General features: G+C 51.9%; 7 protein-coding genes across 7 annotated transcripts; 1 reads left to right on the forward strand and 6 right to left on the reverse strand.

Annotated features, from left to right (window-relative positions):
• Nucleotides 1-85: 85 nt before the first annotated feature.
• On the reverse strand, nucleotides 86-1769 carry AtWU_00509 (amino acid transporter; the record flags this gene model as incomplete). The annotated part of the gene is made up of 5 exons (XM_035495625.1): nucleotides 86-909; nucleotides 969-1211; nucleotides 1295-1410; nucleotides 1475-1583; nucleotides 1652-1769. The coding sequence occupies 5 exons, from the start codon at nucleotides 1767-1769 to the stop codon at nucleotides 86-88; spliced, it is 1410 nt and encodes a 469-aa protein (XP_035351518.1).
• A 1495-nt stretch (nucleotides 1770-3264) lies between these two features.
• Nucleotides 3265-4873, reverse strand: AtWU_00510 (metabolite transport protein; the record flags this gene model as incomplete). The annotated part of the gene is made up of 3 exons (XM_035495626.1): nucleotides 3265-4188; nucleotides 4288-4659; nucleotides 4748-4873. 3 exons carry the CDS (start codon nucleotides 4871-4873, stop codon nucleotides 3265-3267), a joined length of 1422 nt encoding a protein of 473 aa, XP_035351519.1.
• A 1073-nt stretch (nucleotides 4874-5946) lies between these two features.
• AtWU_00511 (seipin co-factor family protein) lies at nucleotides 5947-6627 on the reverse strand (the record flags this gene model as incomplete). The annotated part of the gene is made up of 1 exon (XM_035495627.1): nucleotides 5947-6627. One exon carries the CDS (start codon nucleotides 6625-6627, stop codon nucleotides 5947-5949), a length of 681 nt encoding a protein of 226 aa, XP_035351520.1.
• A 491-nt stretch (nucleotides 6628-7118) lies between these two features.
• AtWU_00512 (aminotriazole resistance protein) lies at nucleotides 7119-8904 on the reverse strand (the record flags this gene model as incomplete). The annotated part of the gene is made up of 3 exons (XM_035495628.1): nucleotides 7119-7983; nucleotides 8049-8558; nucleotides 8630-8904. 3 exons carry the CDS (start codon nucleotides 8902-8904, stop codon nucleotides 7119-7121), a joined length of 1650 nt encoding a protein of 549 aa, XP_035351521.1.
• Nucleotides 8905-10455: 1551 nt separating this feature from the next.
• On the reverse strand, nucleotides 10456-11135 carry AtWU_00513 (WW domain-containing protein; the record flags this gene model as incomplete). The annotated part of the gene is made up of 2 exons (XM_035495629.1): nucleotides 10456-10987; nucleotides 11068-11135. The coding sequence occupies 2 exons, from the start codon at nucleotides 11133-11135 to the stop codon at nucleotides 10456-10458; spliced, it is 600 nt and encodes a 199-aa protein (XP_035351522.1).
• A 974-nt stretch (nucleotides 11136-12109) lies between these two features.
• On the forward strand, nucleotides 12110-12448 carry AtWU_00514 (uncharacterized protein; the record flags this gene model as incomplete). Its single annotated transcript, XM_035495630.1, has 2 exons — nucleotides 12110-12132; nucleotides 12184-12448. The coding sequence occupies 2 exons, from the start codon at nucleotides 12110-12112 to the stop codon at nucleotides 12446-12448; spliced, it is 288 nt and encodes a 95-aa protein (XP_035351523.1).
• A 666-nt stretch (nucleotides 12449-13114) lies between these two features.
• On the reverse strand, nucleotides 13115-13912 carry AtWU_00515 (uncharacterized protein; the record flags this gene model as incomplete). Its single annotated transcript, XM_035495631.1, has 1 exon — nucleotides 13115-13912. One exon carries the CDS (start codon nucleotides 13910-13912, stop codon nucleotides 13115-13117), a length of 798 nt encoding a protein of 265 aa, XP_035351524.1.
• Between the last annotated feature and the right edge of the window lie 662 nt (nucleotides 13913-14574).

Here is a 14574-nt window from a genome sequence, read left to right on the forward strand (position 1 = left end):
GTCATGATCATAACAACCTTGACGGAGCATGCTGACGCATCGAGGAATCAATACAAGGAGTAGGAAAGAAGAATCACAGCGCCCATTAGATCCCCAGACTGGCACAACTGAACGCCGGAGAAACCGATCCAGAGTAATCCGTGATGATGGCCTCTACCGCCGCATACAATCCCGGTCCCAACAGAAACAAGCCACAAGCCATGACGAAGGCATGCAGCAAGGTCATCGCCGTGCGCCCGAGTCCCACAAAAAGCTTCCCCCGGTAGAGATGCCAGTAGGCCACCGCGAAGAAGATGAAGCCGAAAAAAGAGTCAAAGGCGGCACCCAGCAACGAGAGAAAGTCGCCCATGCTGGGGACGACCTCGGAGAAGATGAATCCCACTACCCAGATGGCAATCATGACCAGGGCCCAGACGCCCCAGCCCACGACGGTGTTGCTGTGCGCGTGTCTGGAGGTGCCCAGGAGATGGGAATAGATGAACTTGGCGGTGACGTTGGCGTAAATGGCGCCGATGATCAGCGTGGGCACGATGACAAAACCGAACGAGGCCTTCCTGTACACCGCGAGGCCCAGACTGCCAAAGGCGGGCGCATTGGCGTATTGGCCCAGATAGTGAAAGCCGATGGCGGGCGGCATGATGAAGAGGATAGTGGAAATGGTAGCCAGGACCGCCAGTGACTTGGGGAAGTCCTCCGGATGCTCCATCTCGGCGATGAAGGTGGGGAAGAGAATCTGCGGCACCCAGAGGAAGGTGATGTTCAAGACGGCATTCATACAATCCACCCAGCTGGTGCCGGGCAAGGGGAAGGCGTATGTTCGCACAGGTCCATCGGTCGGATAATCCAGGGGAGCCTTCTCAATGCCCGCGAAAATAAGGAACAACAGAATGGCAATGCCCATGCAGGCCGCTGACATTGTTAGCGAAATACAGGGCGCAGACATTGCAGTGGAGTGGATTATAACTTACCCGAGAACATGGACATGAAGGAAACATGATGCAGGGTTCGCGGAGCGGACAGGACGATGCCCATGATCATCACGATCGCGGAGAAGGTCACGGTACACAGAGAGTGATCAGACAAAGTATCCAGCACCTTGGCTCCAGTCAGGATATGGAAACCAATCAGCAGGATGTTGTTCGCCAGCAACATGAAGCCTGAAAAGATGTATGCCGTTTGGCTTTTGCCGAAGACATAGTAGCCAAAGTCACCTGTTCCGGGGAAGACAAACTCGAGTCAGCCTTAACATTCCATCACAGGGGTCATAGGGGAGAGGGAGAGAGGAGTTACTGACAAATGTTTTTGATTTGCGGGTGCTTCATGATGTACTTGTGCATGGTGAGGGAAGTGACCCAGAAGAGAGCGCCGGACACAACCATGGTAATGATGCCGGGTACCCAACCCAGTACGCTAAGGGGACCCAATGATGATGGTTAGTTCGCGGGCCAATAGACGAAAATCTCTGTTGACTTACGAGAGTGACCAGGATTGAGCCATGATAGCCAGACAGACTTGGTCTCCGGCAAGCAACCAGGCGGCCTTTTGCCAGGACATGGTTCGGAGTTGAATCTCATGTTGATGGTCTATATTCCGCCATCCCAGCGAGTTAGTCTTGGCCTTGCCAAAGATGTCGAATTGAGTTGCAGCTTACCTTCGGTCACCAACGCGTTCCAGATCTCGGTGGAAGTGGACTCATCGGATGTCAGCTCGGCCACATCAGTGGGCGCCTCTTCCAGCTTCTCCTGGCGATACATCGGAGGAGCTGTCATGGTGTAGGGTGAGAACTGCTGGAAACCAACTAGCAGATTCTAGTGGGAAGTTGACTCGATCGGAACGCAAGGATCGACGAGCCCTGCAGCAGCAGAAGTATTTAATTTATTAAGTAGATAAACAAAGGTCAAGAGAAGTGAGGGAGAGAGACAAGAGAGAAGAATCTGGTTGGGATGGTTTGAGGATATCGAAGCTTTGATTGGCAGGCGAGGCGGAAGTGGATATGGCGTGATAAGCCCCAAAATGGCGAGGAGAACATTTTCATTGCTTTGATTGCGGGCTGGATCGTATAGTTATCGCGTTAGTTTATCTAGTTTATCTACAATGTATTCTGTCTGGCTTATCGTCTCCCCGCGTGGGTCGCGTGTCAACCCGTCTTGACCTATCCTGCTCCTGACTAAACTATTTCGATCGTCCCGGTCGCATGTCATCATAATGGCTGTTACGGGCTGGAATGGCGTGAATTGCATCCATCGTGGTTCTTCGCAGAACTCCCCACCCTCAGCACAACATTTATTGGATCTTCCGAAGTGAACTTGTTTTGTCATAATGTTCTCTCGATTACACTCACCATTTTCGGAAAGGCTCGGAGTGACTGAGATGGCAGTGACCAACAAGTAACGGCAGTCTCCTCGGTCACATCTCACCATGACCAACACTTCTCGGTCTGCTCATTCGTGAGGAAAGTAACCGACGGTCCGACCGGTGAATTATTCCCGGAACTCAATTGAAGAAATGCGGCACGTGGTTAGATAAGTATGGTACTGCAGGCACTCGCTGAATGGTGCAGCCAATCCCATATTCGGCTTTGCAGCTTAGCTGAATATCTGATTGCTAATAAGCTGCACAGTGGTGATCAGGCACCTTCGAGGCTATATCGAATCATAATTGACAGGGTCTCACCGTGTCACATGCGGGAACGTGTTACCGGCGTCTCCTCACGCAGCACTACATCACTTACATTCCTCTCACAATGCGTTGTACCGGTAGCGCAAAGTACTGAAGGAGGAGGAAAAGAGCTAGTGATATCGCACAGAATCCAGTCGTATCCTGGCTAATTCCTTCGGTCATGTTGCGCGCGGCCATCTTCTGCTGCTGGCAATCGGCTGGGCTGGGGTACTACATGCCCTACCTAACCCGCAAGTCCGAGGAACCATCAACAAGCGCCTTCCGTATACTTCCGACGAAACTTTTCACCCTGCCGAAAACGGGCTGAACATGTAGTGGTTACGATGAATAGGGGCATGGAAACGAGGCACCCAGCAGATCTTTCTGGACTAGCGGACTCTGAGAACACAGCTATCCACCTGGGTCCGGCTGGGGGATGGATTAGCATCGAATAGCTTCGAAGGAAACATAGGAGGTTGATACGCCTACGACTAGAATAGGTCATGTGAGCGAATCTAACAGTCGATAGCGCCGTCATAATCGTTGTCATTTCACATTTCAGATATAAACGCTATATATACAGATATATATACTAGTCAGTATAGATTAGTATTTCTTCTCCATCACGAACCCATGCCCAGCCAGATACTCTTCCAGCTCGCGATCCTCCTTTTCCAGATCCAATTTCCCGCTTTCCGGCAGGAACCAGTACACAATCATGCCCAGAATCGCCACGCCACCGAGAAGGTAAAATGTGGCGCTATCTCCCGCGGCATCCTGCAAGGGTGTAAAACATTGCGTGCCCACCGCCGCTCCCGTGCGACCGAAAGCCGTGGCCACACTGTATCCCATGCCGCGCATGGCGGTGGGGAAGGATTCGGTGGAGATGAGGCCAATCGTAGCGCCCGGCCCCATGTGTCCAAAGGCCTGTAGCAGTCCGTAGAGCACCACAAAGGCCGCGATGTGCTGAGAGAGCTTGACGTAGGTGCCACCGATGATGAAGCCCAGGACCACGTAGCCCGCGAATCCGGCCATTCCGGTGTACCGGCGACCGATCGAATTGGTCAGCCAGGCGCCGACGATGACGCCGGGGACGGGCAGTGCAGCCAGGATGACTTGCCAGATGGCAGTGGTCTGGATGTTGCCATCCTTGACGAGCGAGGAGATGATGGTGCTCGACATGATGCTGTTGGGGAAGTTGATAAAGTCGTAGAGGAAGAAGGCCAGCGAGGTGGTGAAGAGGCGCTTCCAGTAGCGGCGCACTAGTACCCAGTAGAACCGGGCGGGCTTCCGCTGGCGCTTGAAGTTGGAATGGTGGTACAAGGTCGAGTCGGTCATGAAAAACCGCAAGACCATGATGATGGCGGGCAAGATGGTGGCAATGCTGTAGATGGCGTGAAAGGTGACGGGCAGGTTGTTGTCGCTGGCCTTGAGGCAGATCAGGTAGATGATCATCAGAATGGGAGAGGCGGTGGTGGCCATCAGCGTGGTGAAGGAGACGAAGACGGGGCCTCGGTAGCGGCGCTTGAACTGCATACAGATATTTTGTTTAGCTGCACATTCTTGAAGTTCTTCATCACGGTCTACTTCCTAGTGCGCTGGTAGTGGAGAAAGGGATGGGAATCATACATCGTCAGATTCTTCCAGACCGGCCGCAGCACTGGGAGGGTATTCCCCGCCCACGCCAAACCCACAGATGCCACGGACGATGACAAAGTACCAGAGCATGTTGTGAGAAGGGTGCACTTGCAGGGCCAGGGTGGCCATAAGCGTGGAAATGGTGACCAGGCCCGAGGTGAAGAGGAGACCTGCGCGTCGGGAGGCCATGTCGGAGACGTATCCCAGCACGACTACTCCCAGGATAGCACCGATGAGCAGTGAATTGCTGATGCGCGTTTGCATCTCCGATGGGTAGCCGGACTTGCCCAGCAGCTTCTTGAAGATGACATTGGTGGGGTTGGCCAATTGGTTTTGAAAGCCATCACTGAAATTGGCGATATACTGTCAGAAAAACTGGTTAGCGATGCGTTCTCCGAAAAATTTTAGTCGGGGAAGAGAGGAAAATGAAAGTTCATCGGCTTTGACTCACGCAGCTCAGGATGGTCAAATTGCTCTGCCAACGCGTGGGACGGTAGGCTGCCGGCGAACCATTTTCCACCTCCTGGTCGGCCACCACCGTTTCTGCCACCCTCTTGTCGGACGTGCTTTCGCGCATTGGGTGGAGTTTCTGCAGACTGACTTTGCGGAGGGATCAAACTGGTGCCCCTGGAGGGTAGGAACAGGGCAGAAATTTAAGTTGAGGGGAAGCTTTGGCGGGAGCCCTACAACAGGCCCGGCACCGGCCGCGGAACCGATTATCATCAGATAAAAAAGATAGTAGAGCAGACCCAGTTCCGATAATGTCCGAGGCTCTGGTTGGCCGATTAGATGGAGTTAAGCATTCTTCTCTGCTCAGGCCATTCAATCTCCGCGGGGAGGAGAAGGAAAAGAATGGTTGATTACTGGCCAATGACTAACCATGGTCGATCCCCGAGCCAGATGGAGGAGAGGAGAGGATGATCCCCACTTACTGTCCCATTGCTTCCTTTACCCAAAATGCTGATATTATATCCCTAATTTTAACACTTACGATGAAGAATCAACACTGAGGCTGTCCTGAAGACGAGGGGAGGGGGCCGTGAAAGAAGCAGAAAAAAAAATCTTGTTGGACCCTGTTGGACGACCCACTTGCCGTGCGTCGGTACGTAAGGTGCACAACTAGTATCCAGTGAATATCTAGAGAGGGCTGAACTACTTTGTAGTGTTGTAATTAGTGCGAGAAAGGACAGAAGAAAAAAAAAAAGAAAGAGGGGCATGCTGGGCCTCGCCGGTGAGCCATGATTCCAGACTCTTGTCACCTCAGGCTAGAAAATAAAGAAAAAAAATTTGACCGCAGTAGCCGAGATTGTGTGTGTCAGCGGAAATGCTTCGGAGATTCTGGGCTAGACAGGAACAACTCATTACTAACATCCATTATAACAACTTGATAAGTAGTAGTACTGCTCACTTAGTAGTCAAAGACTCAGATGTTTATTTACTACAATCATATCGCATATACTACTATTTGATGCAGTCAACGGCTACGAACGAGCACTTCAAGGACATCCCGAACCTACTACTGCTTCAAACCATATTTACAATTTGAATAGAACTAACCAACTATAGATACAAGAAGAACTGACAAATTCGAGCATTAAGATAATCATGAATCATCAAACGGAATGAAGAGCATTCAGCATCATTATCACCTTACTGCGCTTTCTTCTCTTGGGTTCCATCCTGTCCTTCTGCTGACTGCTGATCCTGACCCTCCGGCGATGGCATGCGCGATAGCCAGAACCGAGAGATCAACCCGCCCAGGTATTTTTCATCGATCCACTTGACGAGGCCGTACAGCAACCAACCCCAACCCCACAGCGACACGCCCATCATGCTGGCCACCAGGAGTACCGGCCCCAGGATGAGAACCGACAGTACCGCCCAGAGAAGAATGGCGACCGCAGCGAAGACAAAGACACCGGCGAGAAAGACGAGTAAGGGCACGCCGCAGCAGATGGCCTGGCAGATGAGAAAGGTGGTGCTGGCGGGACGACGCGCGGCCTCATCGTACAGCCAGGCCTGGCGCGGTGCTGGGAGGATCCAGGAAAGCAGTCCGGCGAGATGGGCTTCGAAGCGATCGAGCAGACGAGGGAGGGACTGGCGACACCACTGCTGGAGAGGCGCCAGCACGGGTCCGTTGTTGGTGTCGTCGCGCTGCGCATCATGGATGTGATCCGAATCACCAGGAAATTCACCGGGGAGGACCGAGTCGGACAAGTGAGTGGCAGTTTGCGTGGTGGTGTCCTGGGTTTGCTGGACGGTGGATTTGAGGTCATTGGTCAACTTGGGCGGACGGCCAGCCAGGTTGCCGGTCGCGGAGCTGAGAGACATGGCGGGAGATGTTGGAGATGGCGGAACGAGAGCCAGCAGGTCAGGGAGAAGGGAAGGTTAGATGAAATGAAATTGTCGAGAGAATCAAAAGAGGAAGCGAGATTGCGAAGGGAGATCTCGAGGACAGATAGTTCATCTGGAAGGGGAGTAGGAAGAGTAGCGAAGCAATGACGTATAGGGCGGGGGATTCCAGGGTTGCCCTGACGGATGGACTGACACAACCAACTGACAGTCATCGCTGTAGAACTCTAAATCTTCTCCATCTGGTATCTGGTACCTATTAATCTACTGCTTCCCATACCATCTTTTCTCCCTCCATTAGGACAAGGCTCCCCTTCGTCTGTGACGTCACTGCCCTCCTGCAGCACATCCTTGGGGATAGTTGGTACCTAACACAATCCTAGGCAATCACAATAAGCATGTGGCATAATGGGCTGAATTTTCATCTATACGGGATACAAAGCACATGAGGTACCCCCTATCTTTGTTGCCTATACAGTCGAATTAATATGTTCATCCTCGATCGCTTCCTGCTTGGTCCTGCGTCGCCCACACCAACTGCTTCGCTTCCCCACCGCCGCCCGCGCCTTGTCATTCCCGCCATGTCCCTGTCTTCCGATACGTAAAAAGGCACACAAGGGAATACTGATGGCCGATATTCCAGCACAGTAGAGCAAGGTGGCGCTGTACGGGGCGATTGCATCCCCGGCAAAGTACCCATGGCTGGTGGGCCCGCCCGCCTCGACGGCATCGAAGATGGCCGTGCTGATGCCCATCCCGATCGTCACGCACAGCTTGGTCACCGTCTGCAAGATGCCGCCGGCAATGCTCTGCTGGTCGTCTGGTAGCGCGCTCATTACATACATGTTTGCGACGCAGAACTGAAAATCCGCCCCCACCACCGCCAGCAGCAACCCAGGGAAGATAAATGCCCAGTAGCTGCTGCTCGAATGCTGCAGACCCATGAGCAGGAAGGCCCCCGTGTACGCCGTGGCCCCGATCGTCATGAGCAACGTGTTGGACACCCGATGCATGATGAGCCCCGCCACAATGTTGACCAGGATGCCGCCAATCGCCATGGGGAGCAGGTGCACGGCCACCATGAGGGCGGAGTAGTGCCGGAGTTCCTGCAGAAACAGCGAGATCCAGAAGGTCATGATGGGGAAGGCGAGAAAGCCCAGTAGCAGAATCGTGATGACCAAGGAGAAGTCCCGGTCGCGCCAGATGAACATGGGCACCAGGGGGTATTCATACCATCGCTCCCAGAAGACGAAGCCAACTATGAACAGCGCGCCCAGGATGAGCAGTACGAGCACGTATGGTGTTTTCCACCCAGAAGGGGCATCCGAGCCAAGACTAGAACCGATTCCACTGTCAGTCTTGAAAGATGAGGATATGATGAGGACAGTCAGGTAACGCACCTCAAGGCGCCAGAAAACATGCCAATCCCGGCGATGGTCAGAATCGTCCCGACGACGTCGAACTTTTTCAGAGCGAGAAGGGACAGAGGCTCTTTGGCCCCATGGTCCGTCGGCACCACCCAGATTGCGACCGCCACCACCACGACGTAAATGATTGCCAACAAGAAGAAGCTCGCTCGCCAGTTAAACAGTTGGGTCGCAATACCCGAGAATATAGTGCCAAACACGAAGCCCAAAGGATTGCCAGCGCTGAAACAGGCAAACACCCGATTCTTGCGCTTGGACGGGCGCGGGTAGAGGTTGGCCAGCATCCCCTGAGCCGGTGGGATCGAGGCAGCTGACATCAGGCCCATCACGCCGTTCAACACGTCCAGTTGCAGGGGCTTTTGGGAAAATCCGGCACCCAGAGCGAACACAGCATAGAAGATGAGGCTGCCGAGAAAGAGGGTCTTGCGGCCAAACAGGTCTGCCAGGCGGCCGAAGCAGAGGAGAAAGGAGCCACAGGCGAGCCTAGAGATTGCTCATCATTAGATACACGGATAGGCGAAGGGACATAGGGGAGGAAATGAGGGATGGCGCACGAGGAGGAACCGGCCAGCCAGGTGAGTTCAGCGGTGGTCATGCCCAGATCCGTCTGCACTTGCGAGGTGAGGACGGTGACACTGCCGGTCAGGAGCGAGGACATGGCAATGGCCATGGTGGCCACGGCGACAAAGAGGATCTCCTGAACGGTGGAGGAAAAGACCGCGGGGCGAACCTCATCGTTGACTGGTAAATCGTGGAGTGCCGTGGTGGAGGATGGGTCCTTCTTCTGCGCGCTGGATATGTTGGACTCCATTTCCCCCATGTTCGCCATTGAGAGCGATGGCGCGAAGGGTTGAGGGAAGACCGTCGAAGAAGTAAGTACTAGTCGTCCGAGGATAGCTGACGGTGGGAGGGGGGAAATTGAAAGAGGAAGGCGTAATTGGTGCCACCTTTGGTGCCACCCCAAGAACCAGTGAAGGGAAAGAAAGGTATAGACAACAAATTTAATTATTCACTAACAAAAATCCCAGTAAACTAGTTAACTAGACTAGTTAGTCGCTTCTCACGCGGCTTACGAAAGACGCGGGGAATTTCCGCAGCGAGATCGGCAAACCCGCCAACTGGTTCAATTGTTGCACGGCAGATCTCTGCTTGGTTGACACCGCCAGTTGACAAAGACTGAGGTCAAGGCTGATCGCTTGTCCAAAGTGGCGAGAACTTTGTAGACTTGAAGAGCATAAGATGGCATCAATGTATGAATGTAATTCTCTTGGTCTGCTAATCCTCCAAAGATGCACCAGCACCAACAAGCCGGGGTTGTCGGTCAGATCATCGTGTATCGATCGGGGCCAGACAAGCCAAGGAGGGCCGGAAACCGAGACCCGTAAGCTCCAGTCAAGCTGCAGGTCTTGTCCGGGAATACCAGCAATCACAACACGAGGATCACTTACAACTTACTGGTCTGCCACTGGGGATACCCAGGTGTCGAAGAGGTGAATTGAGTGGTTGTTGTGTTCCGATTCTTGCCCACCCTAGGTCTACTAAGTACAATACGGGGATGGTTGGTGGGAGTCTACCACTCACTGGTTGTCTTTTCCGACCGGAGCCCAACTTGTTCAACTATGAGATAAATCGCTGAGACCTTGTGCAGGGAATAAGGATGGTCGACCTACCATCAACTCAAAAATGAGTCACCAAGGACCGTGAAGAATGGGTGCTTACACCCTTTGGTCTAATATGATAGACATGTCGGGTGGGGTCTTTCGGTCCAGCTGGCATCCAGCGGACTTTAACAGTGATCTTTTGCGTCTTGTGGGGTGTGGGGACCCTATATCCCCATCGGAATTAACACGCCTGAGAGAATCAAAGTTATTTAAAGTTTCATCCACAGGTGGACCCGGGCATCGTCTTCCAGACGTCCCTTGGATCGGGGTTTAGCCCACTGCGGGGAGCATACCCTTCCCCTCCCCTATTTATTAGTATGCACGGACAATCCATGGCAAAAATACCCAGAGGAGAATTGGGTTTTGCCCCGCTCTCCCAATATGTAAACCGGGACGAACTTTGCTGGGTATGACAGCATATTGGCTGACATTGCCTGCAGTGAGTACAGTATTTAATGGGGTTCTAGATTACGTTATTAAACCCCCAGGAGAGGAGAGAGAAAATTGAAGAGAGAACCTAATATGTCATCCACCCCTCACCGCAGTGTACGAATACACCCACTTTTCCATCTCAAATCGATCGAAAGCTTAGTATCCACCGATATAGTGGCTGAAGGAGTCTGTATTGAAGTCTATTGGGTATCGAGTTGGCATAAACAGTTCTCCTACAAAACATCATATCGTCGTCGCGAAAATAACCACAATCAAGCACTAGAAGGTTAAAAACCTCCTCCAAAGTCGTCAAAGTCCGGTCCTGGCGGTGGTGGACCATCAAAATCATCCTCCAACGCCTCGATGCCTTCTCCGAGCAGAAATCCTCCCAGCAATCCTCCGCCCACTCCTAGGGCAGCGGCCCCCATCTTGCCCATGCCTTTCTTCTGCTTCTGATTGCGCGGGGCTTGGGCTTGATCGAAGCCGTTCTGGTATGCATTGGGATACTGATTGGGGTAGGCAGGTTGCGGGGGATACGCAGGATTATAGCCGTAGCCATTGTACCCGTACTGGGGCTGCGGGTAGCCATAGGCTGCTTCCCCTCGATTCGGCATATAGTTGGACTGCGAAGCAGGTCGCGGGGAGGAGTAGTAGGCATCCGGACGATCCCGAGCTCGTGGATCTGGATCTTGTCGATCACGCGTGGTGGCCTCGTAACTGGGCGGGGGACCCTTCGGAGGGGGAGCCGCGCCATCAGGCTGGGCTGGCCGGTCTGGCCGTTCCCATTGCGAGCGTCCGGTGTGAAGATTGACATAGTACCTAAACGGTAACAGGGCCATTAGTACGGGAAGTGTTGAGTGGAAAAAAAAAAAAACAAAAACATCACGGTAGGTGCTTACCATTCCTGATATCGGTCATCAAATTCGGCTTTCCAGCCCTCGGGAACAATAGGGGCAGGTGGAGGCATTCTTGACACCTTATGAGTTGGGATAACTTCGGGGAATATTTTGATGAAACGAACGCGTAAGTACTGAAGTAAGTACTGGTCTATGTTGTGATTGAGAGTAAAAGATGACAGACGGGATATACCGAGTGGATCTTATATCTCCTCTTAAATAAGGCACCGGATATGGCGGGCCGAGTTGGCCGGCAAAGTATTTAGGCGCCTGCGCCACTTGACATCATCCCGACCAGCGCAGAGGCTTGTCTATACCATGCCGAACAACTGGGCAACCACACTGTTGATGGTGAGGGCATCCAACGCATCCTGTTTCATATTCAGCCGGCCGAAAGTCCTGCAGGAGGCGGTGCAGCTAGCCAACGTGGCAACAAATCCCAGGGAGCCTTCCAGTGAATTTCCGAGCCACGAGGAACCACTCCCGTCACGATAGCTTCAGCCTGATCCGATTATTCCTGAGAACTTCCCCCCAGCCTTGGAGTATTTCTTCTGAAGAGATTCAAAAATAGTATGTCGCTGTCGGTGTGTTGGCGGCGCAACTTACATTAGTCCAAGTAATGTCCTCGACTATGGCGGACTATCATCACCTCTATGCATACGCCGGATTGTTTCCCCATTACATTTCCTGGATAGATCCCAGCATCTGGCCCTGTATAGGTGATAATAGCTCAACCATGGTGTATACCTCGGAATTGGGTTATCTAGTTGGCGATTGGTAGGTTCTTGAGGCCTGACGAACGGGAGTATCCACTGGGTTCCGGCTTCTCCGTGCGAACAGGCAGTTATATTCTTCCGGCGGCGATGTTTACGGCGTACATTAGTGGGTTCATATTTCCTGTAAACCTATCTCTTGATTTCACTCTACACTATTGTTCTCCCTCCAGTGCAAATCAGCAGCTATACACGTCGTCCGGAGCTTGGAAGCCCCTCGGAGTCTAGTATAGGTTATCATATATCCACGAATCAAGGAAACATGGCAGAAAATGAACGTCAATACCAGCCCCCGGTAAGATTTGAACGCTTATGTGAGGTGAGACAGTCGACTAACAGCCTTTAGCCTGGTCCTCCACCAAATTTCTACGCGGGCCCTCCTCCCCAAATGCCCCAGCCAGCTGCAACCTATGGATACCCTCAAGGGCCGGCTTATCCACCACAAGGCCCACCACCACAGTCGATGCAATATCCAGCCCCGATGGCGGCTCAACAAGTCCCCCAAGGACGTATACAGCAGAGTAACCAAGCGTCAGGAGAAGAGGAATGTTGCACAGGCCTTCTTTCGGCCTTTGCATGTTGTTGCTGTCTCGATCTGCTGTTATGATTAGAATGCTTTCTTCGGGAGGGAAATATAGTGGGAGTTATTGTGAACCGCTCAACTCACCGAATGGAAGCATGCTGACAGAACTTTTCCTTTTGAGCATAGCTGGCCCGATTCTACCAGGCGATGAATTAGACATGTCAGCCAACCAAGAATTTTCCCCAGTGTAGGTCTCAAGCCTCGCTTCTGGACCCATATATCCATCCACTTACTTTCTGTCGTGACCACTCTATAATGACTTACTACTCGAATTATACTAAAATTACAAATACGTGCTATGAGCTACGTACATGAGGTACGATGGGCGCGAGGCCGAGACCCATGTCCAATGTTACAATGTTCCAATGTGCTAGTTGTGGAAGTAAAAAGGCCCATCCTTCCGTACGCAATAAATCGAGTTGATTACTGCCCCGCACTAAGAGTACAAAAACATCTCTAAACCCATATGTTGGACAATGTTATGTCAAGTCACCCAAGCCAAGGACGGCCAGTAATCAATCTCTCAGCCTCGTTGTCAAGACCCCCATGGTATACCTTGGGCGTCTTTGGGAAAGAGAAGCGCTTCGGTAGGTACTTGACTTGTGTTTCTTGCCAGGGTTAGCGATTGAAGCAGTTAATAATCTGGAAGCTCGGATGAATAATGATAGACTTGGCTTACCAACATTCGCATCCATCAGTCAGTGTACCTATTGGCTTCGATAGGAATAGAGCAACCGGCTGGTGCACGATTATTGACGTATTGGGAGACCCATGGTCCTGCATCCAAACCATTCCAGAACTCTGGTCCGCCGGGAGGTCCGCAGTAGTAGTTAACTCTTCTGTCTGCGTTTCCTGAGCATTGCACCACACCGTGCTGGGCGACATTTATACCTCGCCCAGCAATACTGCCCATTTGGTTCGCATTGGGTGCATAGACTGTAGCAGTTCCCCGATCAATGGTTGATCCCCCAGAACACTCACAGGCAAGTACCTGGGTTACATCGACGGTAAACGCAGTAACGGCTTGGTAGAAGAGAACACATATGTCCCCTCCCTCAGCAGCAACGCCGTTGCAGGTGAAGGTGTTAGAAACCGAGTAGGTCTCTGACTCTGAGACACCGAATCCTGCTGATGAGAATGCTGAATTTACACCAAGAGACAAGCTCCAATCAAGAGTGGTGGAGTATCCTGTCCCTGTGGATGTAGTTGATGTGGCGCAGTTCACCAGTGTCCCGCCCTTCTGGGTGATGACAAAGTTTTGATGTGGATTGCCATCCCCTACTTTGGTGTAATGGTATGTGGAGGTACAGCCTGTGCAGATAATATCAGGGGAGCTGGACTGATTTGTGAGCGTACCATCCTGCCTCACGGTGACTTTTTCCAAGTTCATGAACTCTTCGGCGGTAATATCAATGATTGTAGGCCGAGAAATCCCCACGGAGGCAAATGCCAACAGCACTAGGAGTGCGAATGAATTCCACCAATGTTTCATGATTACTTTGTTCATAGATACCATGATCAGGCGAGTTGGCGACGTCAGGGATTTGGGAACCTAAGTACAGAAAAAAAATCAATACCAAGACTCAAACACGAGATTGGACAGATTGACCTTCGGATGGAGGAGGATTAAAGTACCGAGCAACAAACAAATGAAGGACAAGATTTCCATTGACGGTGGTGAATTGAAAGAACGAGATGACCAAGTAATTTATAATATAAGGTCCGGTTGTCTGAGGGGTACTGCCATGGTTTAGTTGGAAGTAGGCTGTGTCTCACCAACCCACTACCGTTCATGATAAGAAGTTCATTTCCGAAGACATCAAGATACTAGCTTCATACCACAATCGCCATGTGATAAGCATCACTTAGCGCTAATACTGGATGTTGACTCTCTATTTCCTTACATTGGTGGGAACAATGAACCTTAATGTCTTAATACATGTAATATCCATTGCATGCAGCAGCAGCTGTGTTGTATGGCTCCGTGACTCTGGTAATATTGGGCCGATGACCTACAGGCATCACGATGCCTATGCAAACAAGGTACTTCATGTCTAAGTACGCAGGTAATATTGTATCACCTCAATCATTGGGCCGGCGATCGCTCGCCGGTTAGAGCCATACGTCTTAGGGCCACCAGTTTCAGCGCTACTG

The sequence above is a fragment of the Aspergillus tubingensis genome (assembly GCF_013340325.1).
Source record: "Aspergillus tubingensis WU-2223L DNA, scaffold_1, whole genome shotgun sequence".
NCBI lineage: Eukaryota > Fungi > Ascomycota > Eurotiomycetes > Eurotiales > Aspergillaceae > Aspergillus > Aspergillus tubingensis.